The sequence below is a fragment of the Psammomys obesus genome, unplaced genomic scaffold, assembly GCF_907164565.1.
Source record: "Psammomys obesus unplaced genomic scaffold, mPsaObe1.curated_primary_1811, whole genome shotgun sequence".
Taxonomy (NCBI): Eukaryota; Metazoa; Chordata; class Mammalia; order Rodentia; family Muridae; genus Psammomys; species Psammomys obesus.
The window spans coordinates 15,798,525-15,822,489 of NW_026596051.1; the positions used below are offsets into that span (position 1 = coordinate 15,798,525).

A 23,965-nucleotide genomic window follows, 5' to 3' on the forward strand; every position below is an offset into this window, starting at 1 on the left:
GGTTTGAAAGCCTAGTGGACTTTTGGCTTGGTTTTGGTTTTGGCCTTTTGAGAGAAATCTCCTTCTATATCTCTAACTGGCCTGGCCTTGAACTCACTCTATTGCTCAGGCTAGCCTCAACTGTTAGCAAGTCTCCTACCTTGGCCTCCCTGGTGCTGGGGATATACTATGTGTCACTACCCCAAGCTTTGCAGGCTTGTTTTTAACTCTCCTGCAAAGCCCCTCTGCCACTGCTGGACCCTTCTCCTCCCCAATTTTCCTTCCCCACATAACCCACTGGTTCAAGTTGATTGGATCACTGGTTTAAGTCACTGAAACTCAGAAGACTGACCCCTTAGATCATGGCAGGGTGACCTTGACAGGGGCTGTTCAGAGCCACCGCCAGTGAGTGAGTGCTAGAGAGGGAGGCCGAGACTGGACTGGGACAGGCTTAAGTGTGGGGACATCTGAGGGCAGAGAGATGTCTGCCGAAGAGGAGAGGAGCGGCTGGGGCTAAAAGACTCCAGTGGATGGAGCCTGACTGTCTGGTTTTGGTATGAGAAGAATAGAGCCAGGCAAGGATGGGGTGGGGGAGGGGGAACTGGCCCAAGGCTTAAAAATGGGGCAAGGGTGGGGGTCAAGACAAGCCCTGAGCTGAAAGGTAAGTCAGGAAAATGACAGAGCAAGGCAGTTGTCCCCGAGGCCCTATAGAAAAGACTGCTGACCTCTGAACCACCTGTCCCTGTATTACCTGCAGGTGTGTCTGTGCCCCTCCCTGGAGTGAGGGTGGGTCCAGCCTACTATCTGGAGGTTGGGGCAGATGGGTGGGTCTCCTCCAGCATCCAGCAGGGACTAGGGACAGGGTGATGGGTGCTTAGATTACCCTGAATGTTCCAGCATCAGCAGCTAGCTTGTGCTCCTAGTGGGTAGCCACCTAGCCCTGGCCACCTTAATATGGGAAGTGGGTGCCTGTGCCTTTAAATTCTCAGCAGGTTGAAATGGTTGATGACATCACTGGTTCCCGGGAGCTGAGGCGCTGGAGCCAGAACCCAAGGGAGCCAGGCTGGGCTGCCGGGGGCTGCAGACATGGAGGGCCAGAGCAGCAGTGGTAGTAACAGGCCAGGGACCAGGACTGGCCTGGGACCCTTGCCTGGGACCCATGGGGTTTTGCAAGCTGGGGCACCATCAAAGGTAAGAGCCCTCAAATCCTAGCCCCCATCCCTGTTTCCTGGTCTCACATTCCCCCACCACACACTCTGCAGGCACCCTGCTGCCCCTCACTAAGGGACTAGCACTTTTCTGTGCCCACCAACCAGAGACTAGACCAAAAAATAAGGTCACCCTGGAGGGACAGTGATAGAATATGCCCATGGAGAAATGGAATCAGTCATGGCCAGAAGCCCCCCCAAGAAGCACTCTGGATGGTTGTCAGGGGACCCAGCTGTTCTCCAGCTTTGCTGTGTGACCTTGGACAAGTTGCTTGTCCTCTCTGAGCCAATGCAAAATGAGGGGGCTTGTGTCTGAAAGACTAGAACTGTGACATCTGGGGCGTCTAAGTTGCTAGTGCTGGGGGCGGTATGGCGGTTGGGGGGAGGGGGCACACAGTGGGACACTCGGAGCCCAGGAGAGCATCCAAAATGTAGCCTCAAAGAGCGGAGTTCAGGGAGGGAGGTGGCGGTAGAGTTTCAGGTTCTCTGAACCGAGAAGGACAGGGGACAGGGACTGGGACAGAGAGTGAACTGAGTCTCCGGAGCAGGATGGGGCCGCCCTGGGGCTAATGCAGACCTTCTTCCGTCCTCCCTGGCAGAGGATGCTTTCTCCTAGCCTCCAGAGGCTGGGGACATCATGAACAGGATGTGTCCTTCCACCTGCCAGGTATAAAGGTGCCTATTTGCCTGCCTGTCCTCACAGGAGGGGAGAGGACAGGCAAGGTAAGAGGGCACAGCCTGGGCACAGAGAGGAGTGGCATCAGACCACACTGGCTGGCTGAGGGTGGGCTCACTCTCCAGCACTCAGGTAGCTCCAGGAAATGGTAGGCTTAAAGTATGGGCCCCTCGCCCTGGACACACACACCTTAGGGTGTAGCTCAGTCAGGGGCCCTTCCAAAAGTTCCTTTGTTTTACAGATGGAAAGCAGGCTGTGGGCTGAGGAACATTTGCCTAAAAACACACAAAGCTGGCGTGGGAACACTTAGGACAGTGCCAGTTGCCAGCTCTTGACCCTGCATGCAGGCAGGACTGGGACCAAGGGGTCAAGAGTGGTGCATGGTGTGTGAGAGGCAACTAAGGGCTGATGGCACCAAGGAGGAAGGAAGAGGCCCTCGGCAGGCTGGACCCTGTGTCACCACACACACATGGACAGAGGTGGGGTGTGGAGTCCGCAGCCCTCAGGAAGGGGAGCTCCAGGGGCTACAGAGAGAGCTGCTCTGGAGGCTGGTCAGGGTAGAGACGGAAGACGAGGAGAGCCCTCAGATTCAGGCTCACGCTCCAGTCAGTCCGTTCAGGGGTTCAGTCTGTCCATCTGCGAAAAAGGGTTTTCAAGTTTAAGTTGGAAACGTGGCTTTTGTATCCTGCCTCTTCTGAGAGAAACTGACCTGGAGCAGAAAGGGTTGAGGTGAGGGCGCAGGAAGAATTCCCTCGGGAGGATGTCCTTCTTAGCTGTGTAGGTCTACTGGGATCTGTATGGAAGTAGAGACTCAAACCTTTGGTAAAAGTCACTCTGAGTCATTGATTTGTCCTCTGCAAGGTGAACTCAAATTTTCAGCCTCCAGCAAAGAACACGGGCCCGGTACCCTCAGAACCAAGGTTGGCCCTGGCACCTTCAGGACCACGAGCAGCTGTTTCACCCCGCTCAGAGAGGCCCAGACTGGCATTATCATCTCCCCGACCCATCCTAGCCCCACTCTCCACCCCTGGAGAACAGAAAAGACCTCCAGCCCATCGCAGCTCCAACCTGGCTTCCACATCTGTGGGCCAGCTGGTGGTATCTGCCTCCACAGGACCAAAGCCTCCACCAGCCAACTCCGTCTCAATCCTGGCTCCAAAGTCTCTGGGGCAGCTGGTAATATCTGCCTCTGCTATGCCAAGGCCTCCTCCGGCTCCCCTTGGGCCCATCCTATCTCCAACTTCCAGGGACCAGAAGCAGTTGTCACCCACCTCTGTGGCGCCTAAGCCAGCACTGGCAGCCTCGGGCCTGAGCCTGGCCCTAGCCTCTCAGGAGCAGCCCTTGCAGTCCCCCTCCAGTCCTTCCCCAGTGCCCAGTCCTGCTCTATCACCCTCTCGGGAAAAGACCCTGGCTTCAGCATCTGTGACATCTGCCCCGACTTCTGAGAGACACTTGCCAGCTAGACAGAAGGATGCCACAGTCCCCAGGCCCATTCCCCCTGCAGACGGGTGTCTCCACACTCCAACGCAGGCAGCTGGCCCTGCCACTTCTCCGCCAAGGGCACAAGCTTCCTCAGATCCCCGGCTTTCCCCTTCCTTCCGCGCCCGGCCAGAGGCTCCGCGCCACAGCCCGGGCCCAGAGGATTCTGTCCTGCCACCGCCACCACAGACCCTGCCCTTAGATGTGAGCCCAGGCCTTCCAGAGCCTGCCACCCGCTCCCCTGGACTTCTGTCCCCTACCTTTCGGCCAACCCCTTCAGGCCAGACCGTGCCCCCACCTCTGCCCAAGCCCCCTCGGTCTCCCAGCCGCTCCCCGAGCCGTTCTCCCAACCGCCCTCCCTGTGTGCCCCCAGCCACCGAGACGGCACTCCCAAGACCTGTCCCCCAGGGTACAGGGCCTGGCAAGTGCCCAAGCCCTAACCCACAGGCACAAGAAAGCCCGGCCTCCGTCACCACCTCACCAACGTCCTCTTGGTCAGCTCAGCCTACCTGCAAGAGCGACCCCGGATTCCGGTGAGGGACTCTCTCAGGAGACGTTACCGGGGCTTGAAAGCAGAGAGTGGTGGTTCTTCTGGGGCGATGGTGCATTTTAACTTGGGTTCCCTCTCTGGGGGTGGGGGGGGCTGTGGCTGGGCCCCTTTTGGAACCCTAGAAGATACTGTCCTTCCCTAAAGGATTTGCTTCTCCTTCGGTTCATCTCTCCAGGAAGGTAGAGACGTTAGGCCCACTTTGAGTCTTTTCTAAGAGCCCTTCGGTCTCTACCTGCCTGGGTTTAACGCCCCCAGAGAGAGAAAGGGAGGGCGGGGGAACGGGCCCCCAGCAGTAAACCCTCCCATATGCTCCTGCCTCCAGGATCACTGTGGTTACATGGAATGTGGGCACTGCCATGCCCCCTGACGACGTCACATCTCTTCTTCATCTGGGCGGTGGCCAGGACAGTGATGGTGCAGATATGATTGCCATAGGGTGAGGAGCAGGGTGGGTGGACCGCCTCCCTGAGCATTTTGGCCTCCTGAACCCTCCCTCGACCATGGAAGGAACTTCTAACCTAGACCCTCCAATCCCGATTACTGTTCCCTCCCTGCTCTCCTCCCAGGTTGCAAGAAGTCAACTCCATGATCAACAAGAGGCTCAAGGATGCTCTCTTCACCGACCAGTGGAGCGAGCTCTTCATGGACGCGCTGGGACCCTTCAACTTCGTGCTGGTAACAACACTGCGGCTCTCTGAGAAGCGGGGACCCTTTTGGATTGCCTGCTCCCCGTCTCGGAGAGAGACTGCTGGGTCTCTCTATTGCCGGCTTCAAGAGATGAAAGACGAGGTGGAGGGAGGCAGAGACAGAGGCTGGGGGAGAGCTGTATGTTGAGAGCCCCCAGCAGGCCTCCTCCTGCAGGTGAGCACCGTGAGGATGCAGGGCGTCATCCTGCTGCTGTTCGCCAAGTACTACCACCTGCCTTTCCTCCGGGACGTGCAGACCGACTGTACCCGGACGGGCCTGGGTGGCTACTGGGTGAGCACGGAAAGGGGCCTGAGTGTGGCCTGCAAGATCGCCACCTCAGGCTTGCATCCTTCACCCCAGACCCAAGCTCCGCCTCAACCCAAGCTCCGCCCACCCCCCCATCCCCCCATTCCGTCAGACTGCCTCCGTTCTCTGCCTCCTCTCTGTCCCGGTGTGCTGTTTCATTCCTTAGAACCCATCCTCGCCTAAGCTTAAGCCTCCTCTCCTCCTCACCTGCCCTTATGCCCAGCCGGAAAACTCCCCTCCTGGCCCAGGTCCCGGCCCATGACCTGTCAAACCCCGCCCCTAGGGTAACAAGGGCGGAGTAAGCGTGCGCCTAGCTGCCTTCGGGCACATGCTGTGCTTCCTCAACTGCCACTTGCCGGCACACATGGACAAGGCGGAGCAGCGCAAGGATAACTTTCAAACTATCCTCAGCCTCCAGCAATTCCAGGGACCCGGTGCACACGGCATCCTGGACCATGAGTAAGTGGGGAGGAAAAGCGCCAGGCTGGGTGGGTGTGGAGAGGTGAGTCTATTGACTGGTGTGAGTGACCAGAGGCAGATAGCAGTTAGGTGGGGAGGGATGGGTCCTGCATGGTGGAGCGTTCCTGAGAGTCGCCTTCTTGCTGAAGGTCCTAACCTAACTTCTCCAGACCCTCTTACCCGTCCGTCCCATTTTCCTCCAATCCTTGGCTGACTGAAGGCTCTGGCAGCCCCTGCCCACTGGCACCTCAAAAGGCACCGGTGCTATAGGGTTGCGTGGGTGCCAGGAAGAATCTAGGCTGAGCCTTTGCACCCATGGATCCACTGACCCCAACTCCCATCCCGGAGCAGCCTTGTATTCTGGTTTGGTGACCTGAACTTCCGCATTGAAAGCTATGACCTACACTTTGTCAAGTTCGCCATAGACAGCAACCAGCTCCATCAGCTCTGGGAGAAGGATCAGGTAGCAATCCTACTCCCCCTCCCCCAACCAGTACCTCAGGCTCCTGCCCTCGCCCTCATCTGTCCCACCCCACCTCTGGATGCTGCAAGACCTGAGCTGTTGTTCTGCCTTTCTCGACTCCCACAGCTCAACATGGCCAAGAGCACCTGGCCCATCTTGAAAGGCTTCCAGGAAGGACCCCTTAACTTTGCTCCCACCTTCAAGTTTGATGTGGGCACCAACAAGTATGATACCAGGTAAGCCATGCAAGGGGGTGGGATGGGGAGGTGGAGGGGGCTAGGGGAACTGGGGCACTATAGAAGGCTGGGGTGTGCTTTGACACCCCGCCCCTGACATCAGGCTACCCGCTCCTGTTGCAGTGCCAAGAAGCGGAAGCCAGCCTGGACGGATCGTATTCTGTGGAAGGTCAAGGCTCCGGGTGGAGGCCCCAGCCCCTCAGGGCGAGAGAGTCACCGGCTCCAAGTGACCCAGCACAGCTACCGTAGCCACATGGAATACACTGTCAGTGACCACAAGCCTGTTGCTGCCCAGTTCATTCTCCAAGTGAGTCCTGGCCTCATCCTCCCCTCGTGACATCCCATGGCCCAGCTGAGTGTCCTCTATCCATCAGTAACCTTTTCCACCTGTCCTTAACAGTATCCTCTTTTTCTTTTTTTTTCAAACAATGGGAGAGTAGAGTTATAATCCCCATTTTCAGATGAGACTATCACACAGCCTTCCCGGCCCAGGGCCACATCAGTAGTAAAAGGAAAAGGAAGGATTTGAACCCAAGATGGTTTGATTGAAGAGCTTATATCTTTCCACTGTTTATAGCTGACTTCCTTCTTCCAAGAAATGTTTAGGGCAGCAAGTTAAAATTTGAATGTGGAAGCAGGAGAATCAAGAGTTCAAGACCAGCTTCAGCTATATAGTGGGTTTGAGGCCAATCTGTGTTATATGAAACCCTGTCTCAAAAAAAAAAAAAATCACATATATAATAAGACCAGCAAAGTCAAAATATTTACTCAAAGCCCAGGTGACATGCATTCATTATTAATATATTGAACTTAACACCTTATCATATGGCAGGCATTATGAAATGGGGGCAGTGATGAGGAAGAAGAGAGAGATTTAAACGACACAATGCTAGGCCTGCCTACCCATGCCTGCACACACTGTTATGAAGTCCTGGGTTCTAATGTAGCGCCAAACTCAAAGCAGGTACTTTAGCGCAGTGTAACGGTCTCCATGTCTGTGGATCTACAGACAAAAAAATACGTGGAGAAAAATGTGTCTGGGGACTGGAGAGATGGCTCAGCAGGTAACTTACTGCTTGCAGAGGACTCAAGTTGTTTTTGACACCATGTGTGGCGGCTCACTGTTACCAGGAGATTTGATGCCTATAACCCCCGTGGGAACCTACACACAGGCACAGAACATCTCTCCTCCCACCCCATGCACAGAGTTTTAGAAATAAGGTAAAAAGTTTTTAAACCTTTTTCTTGTCAGTTTCCTTAAACAGTGCAGTATAACAATTGGATTATATCAAGTATCATAAGTGATCTAGAAATGAATTAGAGGGATGTCCAGTTACAGGCACATACTATGCACTGTTTTATATGAGGAGCTTCAGCATCCTTGTGGTTAGTGTCTTCCGCCGGGGCGGGAAACCAAACACACCCGGACGCTCAGGAATGCCTACATTGTGTTTACACCTGAGGTTCCTAGCTGCCAGGTAAAAGAGGGCAGTTCTAGGGCGGCAGAAGCTGTTTGGGAGGCAGTATAGTCTAACGCTAACGCTCTGGCTCACTGTGGGAAACCTCAGGCTCCTACTGAGATGGCTGTGTGCCCCAAGTACATAAAGGTCCGGTGGCAGAAGCAGAACACGGTGGATCCCGTGTTTCCAACCTTGAAACCTGAGCTGTGTGTTCTGGATCTCTTGGTCTGATAAGGAGAGCTGTAGGCCAAAGAATGTTTCTCATGGTAACTTTGTCACATGGTCAGCCTGTGGGACTTAAGCCAATACTTCAGCTGGGGATGGAGCTGGCCTCCTGTGAACTCTGCGACAGGGGTGGGGTGGGAGCTTCTGTTACTAGGTTTCTTCAAGCTCATGATCCTCCTGCCTCCGCTTCCCAAGTTTTAGAGTGTTCCATCACGCCCAGCCTTTAATCAGCGGCTTCACCTTGAGACTCAGCGCTTTCGCCACTGTCCCGTCTTTCTGGTAGTAAACAGGCAGCATGTTGCCTGGAATGCAGCTCAGTGGTAGGGCACCTCCCTAGCATGGGCAAGACCCGGGGTTCAATCCCAGCATTGCAAAAAGAACTAAAAGGAAAAAGAAAGAACTTTTTAAAAAGTTACTAGAAGCCGGGGCTGGTGGCCTAGGCCTGTAATTCCAGGATTCAGAATAGTGAAGCAGATAGATAAAGAGTTCAAGGCCAGCCTGAGCCACATAATGAGAACTATAAAAATTACATATTAAACCAAGCTTGATAGCAAATTTCTCTAATTACAGCACTTTGGAGACTGGAGCAGAAAAATTCTAAGTTACAACCAAGTCTAAATTATATAGTTCCAGGCCTCCCTGAAATACACGGAGACTCTGTCTCAAAAACAAAACCCAAAATTACCAAACAGATATCTGCCGCACATCAGGCTATGTACAGGGCACTCCTCCCTATTTTACTTTTGGGAGAAACTGAGGCTTTTTCTTTATTTTATACACACAGGGGTTTGGTGTGTGTGCTTCTGTGTACCCATTGCCTGTGGAGGCCAGAGAGGGTGTTAGATCCTCTGAAACTGGATGGTTGTGAGCCACCATGTGAACTGAACTGTGTCCCCTGGAAGAACAGCCAGTGCTCTTAACCACTGAGTCATCTCTCCAGCCCCTTGCTTTGCCCTTCTCCTTCTTCTCCTCTTCCTCCTCCTCCTTCTTCTTCAAATTACACTTATTTATACGCACAGATGTGCACGCCCTGGAAGAGTTTAGAGGACAACTTTTGGGAGTTGGTTCTCTCTTTCCAAATGTGAGTTTGAGGGATTAAACTCAGGTCATCCTGATGGTACAGTCTCTTCACCCAGCAGAGCCATCTCCCAGCCTTTGTCTTTTGGTTGGTTGGGGACTTTCGTTTGTTTGTCTTGTTTTTCCTGTCTTTTTGAGAAGAGAGTCTCTTGTAGCCTGGTTAGGCATCCAACCGAGGCCAGTTCTGGAATCTGATGCTCCAGCCTTCACCTGAGGACTAAGGTTATGAACATGTACCACCATGCCTCAGCAGGGGTTTTGACCTTGCAAAACCTTGGAGCACATTTTAACCTGCCCTTCTGTTAGGAACCTGGGCCGGGGAAAGAATGTACTGGTTTCTTCTGGAACAGCCAGGCTCAGAAACCCAGGGAAGGAAATCTGAAACCAGATCAACAGGGACCAGACAAAGGCCTGAGCTGGCACCACCTGAGCTCTTCCTTAGGGACACAGGTGGCCAGGACTCTGGCTGCGTGCCACTGCAGAAACTCCACCTATTCAGGTGACTCCCTGGCTGTCCTGGCTGGTCCCAGGGGAAAAACACTCAGGAATAATTTGTCTTCACGGACTGATGACAAAGCAGTTGTTAGTGAGCCTTTAACAGAAAGATGCAGATGGGGGAAACTGAGTTTGGGGATGGACAGGGCCTTGTCCGAGGTCACACAGCGACGTAGCAGGAAAGTGAACGGAGATCTCCAGCCACCCATTGCTGGACTCTGGTCAGCTCTAGGATATAGAATTTATCCAGAATCTTGTGTACCACGGGACTTTCTCCCTCTCTCTCTCTTGCTATCGTTTAGGCAAACTATTTAGTGAGCGCCTAAGCTGCGAAGTTGGTGAAACTTCGCAGGGAATTGCATCTCAGGGAATTGATAGTGTAGCCCTGGGTATTAAAAAAGAGCCTTTCAGTACTGGAGAGATGGCTCGGTCCTTAAAAGCATTCACTAGCTGGTCTTCCAAAGGACTCGGACTCAATCCCCAGCATCCTCATGGCAGCTGAAATCACCTGTAAGTCCAGGTGCAGGCCCAGGTGCACACATAGCGCCTAGACACACATGCAGGCAAAACATTCATACTCAGAATAAAAAAAAAAAATTTTTTTTTTCTTAATTTAAACAAGAGTTTACAGATGAGGGCCTGCCAGCCGAAAGGCCAAGGAAGTCACCCATTGTATAACCTGACAATGGCTGAGCCAAGGCCAAATATGAGACTGGCTGGCTTCAAAGCTGCGTTCCACCGACTTCCTAAGAAGGCTCAGGGAGAAAGGGAGCCCAGAATGGAGGCAGGAATTTTTCTTTGTTTGGGCTTAGTTTGGTTCTTAACCATGCTTTTGGAACAGCGTTTCACAGCCCATTCTGGCCTAGAACTTGCTATGCTGCCTAGGATATACTCAAATTTATCAATGCTCCTGCCTCAGCCTCCCATATACTGTACTACAAGCATGAGGGGTGCTAGAGGGGTGTTGACATCGTCCTCTGTCCCTGCCTTGCTTGGGCAGTTTGCCTTCAGGGACGACATTCCTCTAGTGCGGCTGGAGGTGGCAGACGAGTGGGTCCGGCCGGAGCAGGCTGTGGTGAGGTACCGCTTGGAAACAGTGTTTGCCCGAAGCTCCTGGGACTGGATCGGCTTGTACCGGGTGAGAAGGACAAACACCCGGGGCTCTCAAGGAGGGAAGGGGCCTGCAGGCCCTCCGGGGTATCACCGGTCTGTCCCGCGCTTGATGTTCTGCTGCTGGTACTGGGGTACCACAGCGCTGGTGGCTCTCTCCCTAGGTGGGTTTCCGGCACTGCAAGGACTACGTGGCTTATGTCTGGGCCAAACATGAAGAAGCAGATGGGAATGTCTACCAGGTACTTACAAGGAGGGGAAGGTCGGAAGAGGACCCCATTGCCCTGGGCACACCAGGATTCTGTCTGGGGGGGAGGGAGTCCTGAGGCTGCCCCCTGGCCCCAGCTTGGGCCTCTACCCCTGTGTCCACCAGGTGACCTTCAATGAGGAATCACTGCCCAAGGGCCATGGAGACTTCATCCTGGGTTACTATAGCCACCACCAGAGTATTCTCATTGGCGTCACTGAACCCTTTCAGGTAAATGGATCGGACTACAGGGCCGAAGCTGGCCAAGAGGTCCCAGCCAGATCTTCCAGTCACCCGGCCTCACTGGGTCTGCCAACATGGAGGGAGGGGGTGGGCAGGCTGGATCGTGGGGCTGTCCCAAAGACCCGTGTTCTCTCCAGATCTCGCTGCCTACCTCAGAATCGGCCAGCAGCAGCACAGACAGCTCAGACACCAGCTCGGAGGGGGAGGATGACAGCACCCTGGAGCTGCTGGCACCCAAGTCCCGCAGCCCCAGCCCTGGCAAGTCCAAGAGACACCGTAGCCGCAGCCCAGGCCTAGCCCGCTTCCCCAGTCTCGCTCTCCGTCCCTCCTCCCGTGAACGCCGTGGTGGCAGCCGCAGCCCCTCCCCCCAGAGCCGCCAGCTGCCCCGGGTAGCCCCTGAAAGGGGTCACAGTAGTGGCAGCCGAGGTAGCAGTGAGGAGGGGCCCTCGGGGCTGCCTGGCCCCTGGGCCTTCCCACCAGCTGTGCCTCGAAGCCTGGGCCTGCTTCCAGCCTTGCGCCTGGAGACAGTAGATCCCGGTGGCGGAAGCTCCTGGGGACCTGACCAGGAGGCCCCTGACCCTAAGAGTCCGTCACCCAGCCCACAGGGCCGGCACGGGCTAGAGGAAGGGGGGTTGGGGCCCTGATGTGGGTAGGCAGATGGGCCTGAACAGCCTCGATCTGCCTCTGTCTTCCACAAACCTGCCTGCCTCTCTCTTGCTGCTGCTCCAGCCATTAACCACACCTGCCACTGTCTTGGCCAGGAGTGGCCAACTGGGGTTCCCCAAACTCAGTCCTGGCACCACCTCAACTGTGACAATCAGCAAAGCCTTGCCTGGGCCCCCATCTGGGATGATGGGGCGAAACCAGCAGATGTTCCAAACTCAGAGGTCATCCATTAGAAATTAAATTCTCCAGCTTCACCCCGGCTTCTTCCTGACTTGTCAGCAGTCTGCAGACAGGGTTGCTAGGAATTAAAGAGGCGAGGGAGTGACAGAACTGATATCGATTAGGCACCAGCTGTGTATGGAAACACGCCTCCTCCTCTAGTCTCCACCAAAATCCCGTGTGCTCAGTGCCATTCTCCTACCCATTTCACAGATGGGCAAACTGAAGCCCCCAAGAGGTCCCACCAGCACCTCTGGCTGTGTGTTAGAGGACGAGAACGTTGGTTGGGTGTATGTTTATTAATTCACTCCTCAGCAGCCCTCTGAGGTTGCTCATGTTTACAGCTCCCCTTTTCAAGCCTGGGAAGGGGTGTGACTTAGACAGCAGCAAGCTTGCCTCACAACCCCAGGCTGAAGGGTTGAAGCCCTGGGTTCCATCCGTAGTGCCGCATAAAACTTAGTGTGATGACCTCTGCCTGCAATCCCAGCACTTGGAGGTAGCAGAAGGTGGATCAGAAGTTCAAGGCTAGACTCCTGTACATAGCAGAAGCTAGCCTGGGCTACAGTGAAATCCTGGCTCAGACAAACAAGCAACAACAAAAAGCCTCCTTTTCCCAGAGGAGGAAAGGAGGGCTCACAGAGTGGAGGATGGGGGCCCCTCACCCCAATTCCTCAAGGGCATAGAAAGATTTCAGTCTATAGTTAGAGCAGGAAGATTAGTTCAGGCCAGGAAGGGCACAGAAGCTATTTAAAGGGGGGGGAGGGTGTCTTCCTGGAGGAGATGGGAATGCACTGGCCATCCTGCATTCGGATATGGGCATTTTTGTTGTATCCCTGGTTTCTCACAGCTTTAGGCCTCCCTGCCAAGAACTTCGATTCCTGGAGGCAGGTCTTGAGGCATGTTAATTTTGCAACAGAGACAGTCAGGTACCTGTTTCTGGTACCTCCTGGGACCCCCGAAATCAGTCACTCCCCATTTCCATCTGTGTATGAAGCTACCCAGCAAGGTCTAAACCCAAGACATCAGAATAGCCTCCTGAATACCACCTCCAGGCACGGTAGGGTTGTGTCACCAGATCAAGCTCATCCAGGACAGTAGGAGATGTGGCCCAGCATCTGGGCCTTCTGTTGTCCATGAGAGCCATGCTGTCTGTTGAAGAAGAGGTCAAGTCTCTCAGAACACCTCAATGCCAGGAAGGAGGTCCAGGCTGGTGCCCAAGCTGCTGTAACTGAGGTCATGAGCTCCGGAATTTCTTCTGCCCACTGAGTCTCCAAATGGGCTGGGTTAGTTGCAGACACTGACTGTAGAAGGATGTGGAGGTCCCCGGGGGCTCCAAAGGCCACACCTGAGCCCCACCTGTGCCTTTATCCCAGAAAGGAAGTTGGTTCTGCCGAAGCCTCTGCAAGTGCTGAGCAGACACCTGGATGGCCCTGTGGTCTCCGGAGCAGCTGTTGGGAGACAAGGGGTCAAAGCTAGCACCATCCCACCGGAGAGCGGAGGGGTGCAGGCCAGGGTCACCAGCAAGGCAGAGAGGGCAGAGTTAACCCAGGCTAGTACCCAGAGGCCTATATCCCACTACTGGATGGTTGTGGAAACCTAAGGCGGTAATTGAGCCTCAGTTTCCCCATCTCTGTGTCTGGCAGGTCTTGAGCTATGTATAGGACATCCGCTATTTCCTTGGCTTCTACAATCTTTTTGTTTTTGTTTGAGATAGTATCCTATGATCCAGTGTATCCTAGACTGGCCTTGAAACTACTCTCTATCCAAACTGGGCCTCAAGGTAGATTCCTGCCTCAGCTTCCCAAGTACTGGCCTTATAGGCATGTACCCCACACCTAGTTTTCCTATAACCATTCTACAGGTGAGGAAGAAGAGGGTTGGAAAGGTGAATCAATTTATCAAGGACATACAAGAATTAAATCTCAGCCAGGTGCAGCAGTGTCTGCCTGTGATCCCAGCACTCAGGGAGGCAGAGGCAGGCAGATCTCTGTGAGTTCAAGGCCAGCATGGTCTACAAAGCAAGTGCAGGACAGCCAAGGCTACACAGAGAAACACTGTCTCAGAAAGAAAGAAAGAAAGAAAGAAAGAAAGAAAGAAAGAAAGAAAGAAAGAAAGAAAGAAAGAAAGAAGGAAGGAAGGGAAAGTTAAATCTCAGAACCCAGGCACATACTCCCCCTCCCCTAAGGATGGCTGCAGAGCTTGGCCCAGGTCAGTATGGGTCACGAGGATAATGACAAATGGAGATCAGGCCCCTCTGACCCTTACCTCGCCTTTTGTCCCAGGCACACAACTGGTTTCTATGTAGGCAAACCCAGTCCTTGGCAAAGGCCCCATCCCTCCTAGCTTTGCCATCACTCACCCTTTGCCCTCAGCACAGTCAGGTTGGGGGGCCAGCTTGAAGCAGGTGGTACCCAGGAGCTCCCAAAGCTTGTTGGTGCCTGCAGGTGGGCTGTGGCGCCTCAGGAAGCGTGCCAGACTGAGGGCAGATGCGGTCTCAGGCTGTGCCGGAACCTTGCTTGTGCCCCTGCATAGCTCTGGCAGCAGACGGCCCACCCCCAGGTCCACCCAAGAGGTCTCACCGGCGGGTGCAATTGCAATGGAAAAGGGGTGCCTGGGCACTGTTGAGCAGGTGGAACTTGGTTTCCTGGGGCTTGATCTGGTGTTCACACTGGTCCAGGTGGCGAAGGCTTCGGCAGACTCGGTGGACACCTGGGGGCAGATTCGATAGCTGAGAAAGCCCAGTCCACCAGGAAGGCCTCACCTGGGCCTGCCACCATCCAGGAGACACACCAGGACATGGTTCCACGGTCCTCTTCTGTCTCACAAAATGTCATCCATATAAAATGAGTCCTCCCCCCAACCCAACTGCCCTGCCCCCACAGTCATTGTCTGGGGAGCCCAGATAAGGCTTCCTGGACTCAGAGACTACTAAGCTGAGTCTAGGAGAGGGAAAAGGAGAACAGGGCCTCAGACAGGAAAAGAGCACATGCAAAAGCCTAGTGACAAGTGCAGATCATGAGGACTTTGTTTTCGTTTCTGCCAGGCCTGAACATGGTAGCTGAGACCACGCATGTCGTAGATGAATGCTTTGCCACCGGATACATCCAGCCAGGCACCTCTAGCCCTTGCAGTCAGCACTTGAGGAAACAAGGGACTTCTGAAGCTTGAAAGTTCAGCCAGAGGGCAGAGGCAATAGGGCCTGACTGTTCCCAGTGTTGATACTTTCTCAGATGATGTCGTGAGAGGTGGGGGACTCGACAGGGCGTGGCATTGCCTAATTTATAGAATATGGAAGTCCTGGGGCTGGAGAGATAGCTCAGAGGTTGTGCTCACTGGCTGCTCTGCCAGAGGTCCTGAGTTCAAATCCCAGCAACCACATGGTGGCTCACAACCATCTATAATGAGATCTGGTGCCCTCTACAGGCATACATGCAAACAGAATATTGTCTACATAATAAATAAATCTTTAAAAAATATATATATATATGAAAGTCCTTTGTTATGGTAGGATCTGATGAAGAAAGTTGTGTTGCCTGGGAGGTTTTTAGAGCCCCTCCCCCCCAAAAGAGGTAATATCTATATTTGCACACAGAGGCAAAAACACCCTCCCCTTAAAAAGCTTGGTTTTAAGCTCACCTTGATGTTTTGGGCCATCCTGGAGGCCTGAATGGAGGGCTCCTGGCTGGGCTCTGGGTATCATATCAAGCCTGAAGTCGACGGTAGGGGTCCGGAGGGTAGTGGCTGGTAGTTGTGTCTGCTGTGGGCCTCTCCTCTGGGGGTGTTTGCTGGGGATTGGGCTCTGGGGGCTGGGAGTAACTGAGGTGGCCACAGCCTTCCAGGAGGCATTATAGTAGGTCCTAGGCTGAAGGTGAGCAAGGGGCACTGAGCCGTATGCCCTGCACCTGAGAGGAGAAATTTGAGGCAATTAATGACCCAGAATTCCTGTCTGCCAGTCCCATCTCTCATCCCACTGTGTTGTGGGATATACCCCCAGAAGGGTCCAAACTCCTGGCCCTGTCCTAAGGAAAGGACAAATCGACAATGCATAGTTCCTAGAGGACAAACAGACCTCTCTCCCTCCCTGGTCATGGAGCCCAAGTTGCCCTGATGTCTGGGCAAAGGCTTAAGTAGGGCAGCCACATACCCGCCCCACCAGTGCCATGCCACACAGGCCTCCTGCTCCTTCAGCACAAAGCAGGGGATCTCCAGCACGTTGAAAAAGGCCACGCCCATGATGTCAGAGATGGAGTCACGCTGGCTCCTTAGGCATTGTTGGAACCTGTCCCCAGAACCAGAATTCGGGTCTCAGGACCCCAGAGAGCCTCCTGGAACCCTCTGCAGCCCACCCTACCAGACGATCATTCATTTTCTCGAGCCTCAGTTTTTGCCCACATGCACCAAGGGTGGTAGGGAGAAAGATCTTAGGAACTCTCAGCCTAGTACCTAGACCCTGGAACTGGGTAACTGTGCTCTGTCCCTGAGCCCCGGGCCCTCTCTGACTGCTGCCAACCTGGCATCACAGTCGCAGTGAGAGATGGTGTGAAATCGGAAGTTTCGGATGCCATAGTTATACTGCAAGGGTGAGATGGTGTGTGGGCATTGGTCATGTTCCCGGCAGCAGAGGTCAGGGCCATGGAACATACCTGCATGGAGAGACGGGGGAACAAATTAGAACAGGGTCCTGGATACTGTGCCCCAGCTACCTGGCATAGCAAACACTCATTCTCATGAGCAAGTGGCCTCAGGACACTTGCTCTCCAGATGCAGGACCCTCATATTGGCACAGCAAGGCGCTGGGTGGTCAAGGTGCCATACCCAGGCCAGGGCCTCCACCAACACCCCTTACGACACACAGCAGCCCAACCACAACCCAAACGCCCTTTATGGGTGTTTCCCACAAGCCAAGCTTGCAGCAGCCCCCAAAGGGAAGTGGCCCTTTATCTTACAGATAAGGAGCTTGGAGGCTGCAAGAAGTGTCAGCTTGAATGCTCCAAGCTGCGAGCTGAACCCAGGTGTCTGGGGCTCTTTCCACTAAAGCACCTCACGGGTGGGTAGACGCTGTTTAGAACAGCACAATCTGGATCCTCCCCAGCCCGCCTCCTCCCTCAGGTGGTGATTCATGAGGACTCTGGGTTTGAGCAGGACCTTTCCCATCCATGCCATCACTTAGATGTCCCACTCGTGTTCAACCCCATTTTACAGGTTAAAAAAGTGCTTAAGTCACTTCTCTAAGGAAACAGCCCAGGAGAATGGGGGCCAGACTGGAACCCAAACCCCCGTCCCATATACACATGCCAGACACCCACTCCCACTCCTGTGGCTCACCCAGTTCTGAGGAATTCCCAGCAGAGTTCCCAACTCCACACCACAGCGTGCCAGGAATGGTCCAGCCTCTTCTCCTCCGAAGGTGCTCTCTGTCAGGTGCTCCACTCTGCCCTGTTGCCCGCTTCTCCCTGGCTCCTGGAGGACTCTCCTTAGACCCTTGGCAGGCCTCCCACTGGCTCTGCAGGGTGGCCAGGGCCCTCTGCAGCTCGGGTCCAGGGGTGTGGATGAAGGAGTGCTCCGAGGGCTGGCGAGTACAGATGGCCCTGAAAGCTGTAATGAGCTCAGGCCCATCCTGCCTGATACACACTCGCAGCCTGTGGTGCCCATCCCAGAGCGCCTGGAATAGTGCCAGGCCTTGAGCATCTTTGCCCAAGAAGCTCAGGGAGCCCAGGGGGTTACCAGGGATGGGCCTGACCAAGTGGCAGAAGGTACTGTCCCAGTGAAGGGTGAGGGAGTCCCCTGAAGCAACCCCTAGGAAAACCAGCACCCCTAGCAGGACCCCTAGAACCCCCATTCTGACCTAGCCCAGCCTGGTCAGACAAAGGCCCCTGGATGCCTGCCTTTGGCTGCCCGCGAGGCAGCTGCTGAGGAGAGCAGAGCGGAAGAGATGCCCAGCAGGCCCTGGGTGTCGGGCCAATGAATGGAGCTGCGGGAGGAGGAGGAGGAAGGCTGGTGTGTGGGGTGATATTGGGCTTGTAACCGAATCCACCGGCTGGGCAGGCTGCTGATTGGCTGAGAAATGCATTGCTGGGCCCACGCCTCCACGCATCCCTGCCCTCAGCGCTGTCCAGTCACCTGCCGCAGGCCGGCCTGGAAAGATGCATCTGTGGGGGCCAAAGCCTTGGGCTGTGAGGGTGGGAGATGGAGGAGGGAAGTCAAGGGGGAGCTCTGTCTCCTTTGGAGCAAGAGAGCAGCGACTTAGAGGAGACCCTCGGAACCGGGCCTGTCCTCCCAACCCATTTGCCGCTGCCACACCCAAGTCTATGAGATTGGCAAGAGGCCACAGGATCTCAGGCAGGGCGGGTGAAAGAGGTGAGAACAGAGCTGCGGCACTGGGGCCCACCCTGGCAGTTCCCAAGTCTACTGGGAAAGGGAGATTGATTCTGGTGCTCTTTCCAAGTCCTGGTTCTCAGAAAGACTATTGGCATGCTCCAAAGAGAGTACCCCCAGGACCCCTGGGACTCCTGGGGCTTCAAGCACAGATCTAGTCCAACACCAATAGTCCTGCCTGATGGTTGGGACACAGAGCCAGAGTAGGACCTGAAAACAACCTGGAGCAGGGCTGGCACCGAGGATTTGAGAGTTAGGGTCCCCCAGATAAGCAGAAAATGGCTCAGGCTCAGGTCTGCACCTCTCCTGTTCTTGGAGTATGGCCACCGGGGGACCCAGGAGGCATCACGTGTCCTCCAAGAGACATGAGTCTCTCTCTCTATCACAGAGGGGACTATACTCGGCATGTCCCCAAGCCGATGTGTCACTCAGCTTCCAACCATCTGGTGAAACTAGTACTTACTATACACATCAGATAGACAAAGAAACACAACTGGGCGTTGTGGCGCACACCTTTGATCTCAGCGCTTGGGAGGCAGAAGCAGGCAGATCTCTGAGTTCTAGGCCAGCCTGGTCTACAAAGTGAGTTTCGGGACAGCCAGAGTGACATAGTGAGGCCTTGTCACACACACACACACACAAAACAAAACAAAACAAGGGAGAAAGAAAGTAGATAGATAGATAGATAGATAGATAGATAGATAGATAGATAGATAAAAAGATGGTTAGACAGAAACTGAAGCTCCAAAAGGATGGTAAAAATTCAAAGGATGCTCAAGTCCCATGGGTCTGAGAGAGTTTAAAGGCTGGGAATAGGGGCTGGCTGGGCCCAACACCCCCTCAGCCCCCATCCTACATTTTTCAGGAAGTCAAGTCCCAGCAAGTCAGAGTCAGAGCTGTGCTGGGAAGGGGAGCTCAGGGCTCTGCTTCAGGGGAGTGAGTAGTGACTGTCTCAGGTTGAGAGCCATCTTTGTGGCTTTAGAACTGGCACTGACCTGGGGAATAATAGCTGAGGACAATAAAAAGAGGATGGGTGTGACCTAGGTGCCAAACCCCTTTAAGGAGGTTGAGGCAGAAGGTGCGGAGGAGAGGAAGCAGCAGCAGCAGCAGAGAGAGAGAAGGTCAGGAGCACATCAAGCCAAGTTGAATCTTTCTGGGAAGAACTTTGGCATTTGTTCTTAAAACACACACACACACACACACACACACACACACACAAAACATTGTTGTGGTATTTTCTTTTGTCATAGGACCTGACATCCAGCTCATCTCCCTTTTCCACATTCCACACCCTTCCCTGCCCATCATCTGGAAAGATCAGACAGACTCAACTGGTACAGTGTGCCCCTGGCCTCAGACATCAACTTCTCTGTGCAACAGCTTCATCTCCTGCATGCCCAGAACAGTCTCTGCAATTACTCACAGGGTAAGACTCTCGACGCAGGCATAGCATCTGACATCCTAATGTTCACCAACACAAGCAGCCTAACTAAGAGAAAGCAACCCTAAGGTTTGGGGGCCACTGTGCCTATAGCTACCCAGTTTGGATGGGGACTTTGGGACTGTGGCTAGGGCACTGCCTCACTGGGGAACTTTGTCCTATCTGGGTCTCTGTTTTCCTCTGTTGCAGTGAGAAGTACTATGGGGAGGATAGTTGAGTTCTCTCCGTGTCTTGGCCCCACAGGAAAGCAGATCTGAGTGGGACAGGCCTTAAGGGAGGCAATTACTGGGTTTCTCTTCCGACTCCACCTGGGTGGCCACATCAGCCATTCTATAGGACAGGAGCTGTATCCTGTGTCCCAACAGAGTGTCCCTCAGAGGACAGAGGAGTCCAAATGAGTGGGATAGAACAGGGCGTAAGCTTTTCTCTGAGCCTCCACTAACCTGGGATGGAGCCTGATTCACAGTGGGCATCAGTGGGGAATAAGGAATGGACCCATTCTTTCCTGTCTGTATCGCCCCCTCCCCCTCTTTCTTCTTTGGTGGGGTCTCGCTAAAATAGCCCAGGCTAGTATCAGACTTGGAATCCTCCTGCCTCGGCCTTCTGAATGCTGAGATTACCCATGTGCACAGCACATTCCAGCTCCACTACTCTGCCGTCACTTGATTTCTCTCTCATATCACAGTCTTCCTATGGTCTCTTTCTAGCTACAGGCTCTGCCATTTCTGCCCCTCCCCCCCCTCCGTCATCTTCCCATCTCTGTGCCTGGATCTCCCCACCTCTTTCCATTTGTCTCCTTTCCTTTTCTTCTCTCCTACTCTTTCTGTTTTCACGGAGCTAGAAGCCAGGGGCTTCTACACACTAACCAAGCTGATACCATGCAACTACCAGCCCGAATTTCGTTACGGACACTTGGAGATTTGTTTTCGCTCAAAGTGCATTGTCTTCTCACTGGGCAATGACAGGGAAAAGCAGGATGGGAGCCTAGCATCCCTGACTTCAGTTCCTGTCTCCTGCCTACCTCTGCACAAAAGTGTGCTGATCATCCGTATCTAGAAACCTGAGATTCCTTTTCAGGCTAAAGGCACAGAGAGCAACGTATCCTCTTACTCTCACTTTTTTTTTTTACAGTGTCCTGTCCTGGGCCCCAGCCGTCCTGAACCTGGAGCCACCTTAGATTCAGGAACAGCAGATCCCCAAAGGCCAGACCACCTGGCAAATTATCCACAATTGTGGATAATCCTTCCAAGGCTTCACCTTGGACTAGGAATGATCTTCGACTGAGAACTGGTCTCAGACAAAGAAGGGCTTCTTTGGGCCACTATACCCACAGCTGGACGATGAGTCTCCCATACCTTGTGCAAGTCTGCTCAGGCGTGTAGACCTCTTATCCCAGTTCCTCCTCAACGCAGCCTAAAGCCCGTGTCAGCGCTCAAAGGTGAATTTAGGGGTAACTGACCTCTCACCTGTTCTTCCCAATGTGTTGCTTATATATCTTTTCTCTGCTACTCGCTGTTACTTATGTGTTTGGAACCTTTGTTTTATTTTGTTTGAGAAAAGATTTAGAGTTGTGTCTCGGGCTGGCCTTGAAGTCACTTCATAGCCCAGGCTGGCTCGCAACCTGCAGAGATCCACCTGCCTTGCCCTTCCAAGTGCTGGGAGTACAATGCATGCCACCCCGGCACAGAGAGGGCGTGAATCTTCCCAGGACATGGAGATCTTGCTCCATTGTCTCCCAACCCCAGTCTTCCCAACTCGATCTTCCTCTCTGCTAGCCTGAATGGTGTCTCCCTCGGGCCTCCAGAGCTGGCGCACCCAGCTTTATCCAGAAGGCGCCGTGCGCTCTGTGCTCTGAGAATGGGCACACTCTGTGCCCAGCTTCAGAGTGTGCAATTCACTCAGAAACAAAAAGTCATTGCATTTACTGTGTGCCAGGCACAGGATGAGACCCTGGAGACAGCATGCTTTTGAGAGCCGGGGAGGGGAAGAGAGCAAGCCCAGCGGGAGGGGAAGAGAAGGGAGCACATGCCCTAGGAGAATGGGAGCTGGAAGCGGAAGGGGGGCTGGAGCCTGTGTTAGTTGGCTCCTCCAGGAAGCTGCTGCCAAGACTGGGTTAGAAGCAAAAGAGATTTATTTGAGGAAATACTTGGACAAAGATAAAAGGAGAGGATGTAGAACTGGGCAGGGGAACCCTTCAGGCCATGTTTCAGCTCTGACATCTATGGGAAGGGAGGCAAGGAGAAGGCCTCGTAAGAGGAGGGTAGCAGATCTGAGCCAGCCAATGGCCACTGGTGTGAAGATTTCCTGTAGAGGAGCCCCATTTGGACCCAGCCAGCCCAGCCCCAGTGACCCAGTTGTTGTGTCAATAGCTGGAGGCTTCCCAAAAGGGCAGTGGTCTCCACCGCAGATCCTGAAGGTGCTGCCAGTGGCTCTCTCACAGTGACCAGAAGGGACCAGTGAGAGGGACAGAGACCTAAAGGACAGTCTCCCCCAGGACACCTCAGGCTACAGAGAAAGGAATGCTGGGTACAGAGCACACTTGTAAGAATCCCAGGTAGGGTCAGTCCCTGGCACTTCTGACCACAACTGTGCCCAGCTCCAAGCGTGAGGAAGTGAAGAATGAGACCCACAGAGACAGCTCAGCAAGCGGGAAGAAACACATTAGAGTTGATGCCGCAGCTTATTAGGGGGAGGGAGGCTGCTGGGGTGGCTCGTGCCTATAATCCCAGCACTTTGGAGAGGTAGAGGCAGGAGGACCAGGAGCTCACCCTCCTCAGCTACGTTGCAAATCCGCCTGGACTGACGAGACCCTGTCTCAGAGAGGAAGAAGAACTGAGGGGAAGAAAGAGATTATAGACACCATCTGACTCCATTGAGCCACGTTAGAAGCCATGATGGTTCAAAAATACGCACACGAATTCTTTGATACTCCTCCCTTCAAAGGAAGAGCCGACAACCCCTCGCTTGAGTAAAAGCTATACTTAGTGACTTGCTCTGACAGGTAAAATGCCCTGGAAGTGACATAACTTCCAGCTTCTGAAAGGTACTGCTTTTCTCCTTGCTCTTTCTCTGGAATCGCTCCCTCCGGGAGGGAAGCAGAGCCTGTCATTGCTCTTTGGGGCAGCGCTATGAAAAGGACCCAGTGAGAAGAGATGAACAGGAGGGTCTTGGTGTCTGTGCACAAACCATCTGGGGCAGTTCAGCTTTCACAGGAATACAGCTCTCTCTCTCTCTCTGCGCGCATGTGCGTGTGTGTTTGGGGGGTGTATGTGTGCCACTGTCCCTCTGTCTCTCTCTCTTTGTGTCTCTGTGTGTGTCTCTGTCTCTCCATCTCTTTCTCTGTCTCTCTCTCTTTCTCTCTCTCTCTGTGAATTCAAATACCATTCAATCCATCTGCTTAAAGTATACAAGGACTAACCAAGCTTATAATCCTAGCACTCCAGAGGCTGAGACAGGAGGACTGTGAATTTGAAAGTCAGCCTGGATTATATAATGGGACTCTGACTCAGAAAACAAAGCAAAATAAATCTTTTAAAAATGCAATAAGGTGTACAGTGCACATGGCTGCGTGACCGTCACCATTAATCTCAGAATGTTTTCATGATCTCCAAGAAAAACCCTGTATCTAGTAATAGTTATCCGGCCCCCTAGCACGCAGTGACTATGAATTGACTTCGTGTCCCTATGGAGCTATCTATTCCATACAGCTGTGTTAACAAGGGTATGTTCTGATAAATCCCTGGTTCGTGGCTTGGTCATTGGGCAAACATGACTGCGCTTACACAAACTGAAAGAGTTGAGTCAGTCCCTTGATGAGACTGCTGGATTCATGAAAAGAGAAGGTAATTACGGGGCTGCTGTTCCTGTAACAAGGCATACTGCTCTTACAGTAATTTCTTTGCAGGTAGAAGGAGTATACTCTAAAATAACAATAAAATAGTACAACAAACATATAAGCCAGCGTGACACAGCCACGTGTCATTGGCTAGCTAGTGCTACTTACTATGCATAATTGTATGTGCTGAACTTTCATAACTTGTGGAGCAGCAGCTGTTTGTACCATCGTCACCACAAAACATGGCTCCTGATCTGGGCTGCACTGTGCGTACAAATCACTAGGCAGCTGGAGTCTGCCAGAAATTTGAATCTTTTCGTAAATGGTTTTGGTGTTCTACTTAATTGTGTGCTTGGAGGGGAGGGTTGGACCCAAGAGTGTGGTTGCCCTGGGAGTTTAGGAGAGGGCGATGCATCCCATGGAGCTGGCTTTATAGGCGGTTGCCGCAGGCTGACATGCTGGGAGCTGAGCTCGGGTCCTCTGGCAGCAAGCCTTTTCTCTAGGCCCTCCGTGCTAATCTCACAGGACC

General features: G+C 53.6%; 2 protein-coding genes across 3 annotated transcripts; one reads left to right on the plus strand and one right to left on the minus strand.

The window, feature by feature from the left end:
* Window positions 1–1,020: 1,020 nt before the first annotated feature.
* On the plus strand, window positions 1,021–11,607 carry Inpp5j (inositol polyphosphate-5-phosphatase J). Of its 2 annotated transcripts, XM_055623967.1 has the most exons (13): window positions 1,021–1,170; window positions 2,725–3,875; window positions 4,215–4,328; window positions 4,459–4,567; window positions 4,754–4,870; window positions 5,169–5,344; window positions 5,696–5,807; window positions 5,934–6,043; window positions 6,167–6,350; window positions 10,301–10,438; window positions 10,575–10,652; window positions 10,784–10,888; window positions 11,038–11,607. In XM_055623967.1, exons 1-13 carry the CDS (start codon window positions 1,066–1,068, stop codon window positions 11,542–11,544), a joined length of 3,006 nt encoding a protein of 1,001 aa, XP_055479942.1. In that variant the 5' UTR covers window positions 1,021–1,065; the 3' UTR covers window positions 11,545–11,607. The 2 variants fall into 2 exon arrangements, with proteins under 2 accessions (XP_055479942.1, XP_055479943.1); XM_055623968.1 differs by lacking the exon at window positions 11,038–11,607 and having other exon boundaries at window positions 10,756–10,867.
* A 425-nt stretch (window positions 11,608–12,032) lies between these two features.
* Pla2g3 (phospholipase A2 group III) lies at window positions 12,033–17,624 on the minus strand. Its single transcript, XM_055624094.1, has 7 exons — window positions 17,111–17,624; window positions 16,296–16,428; window positions 15,930–16,064; window positions 15,422–15,687; window positions 14,365–14,494; window positions 14,145–14,261; window positions 12,033–13,233 (listed from the first exon to the last, which is right to left on the minus strand). Exons 1-7 carry the CDS (start codon window positions 17,622–17,624, stop codon window positions 13,020–13,022), a joined length of 1,509 nt encoding a protein of 502 aa, XP_055480069.1. The 3' UTR covers window positions 12,033–13,019.
* Window positions 17,625–23,965: the final 6,341 nt, after the last annotated feature.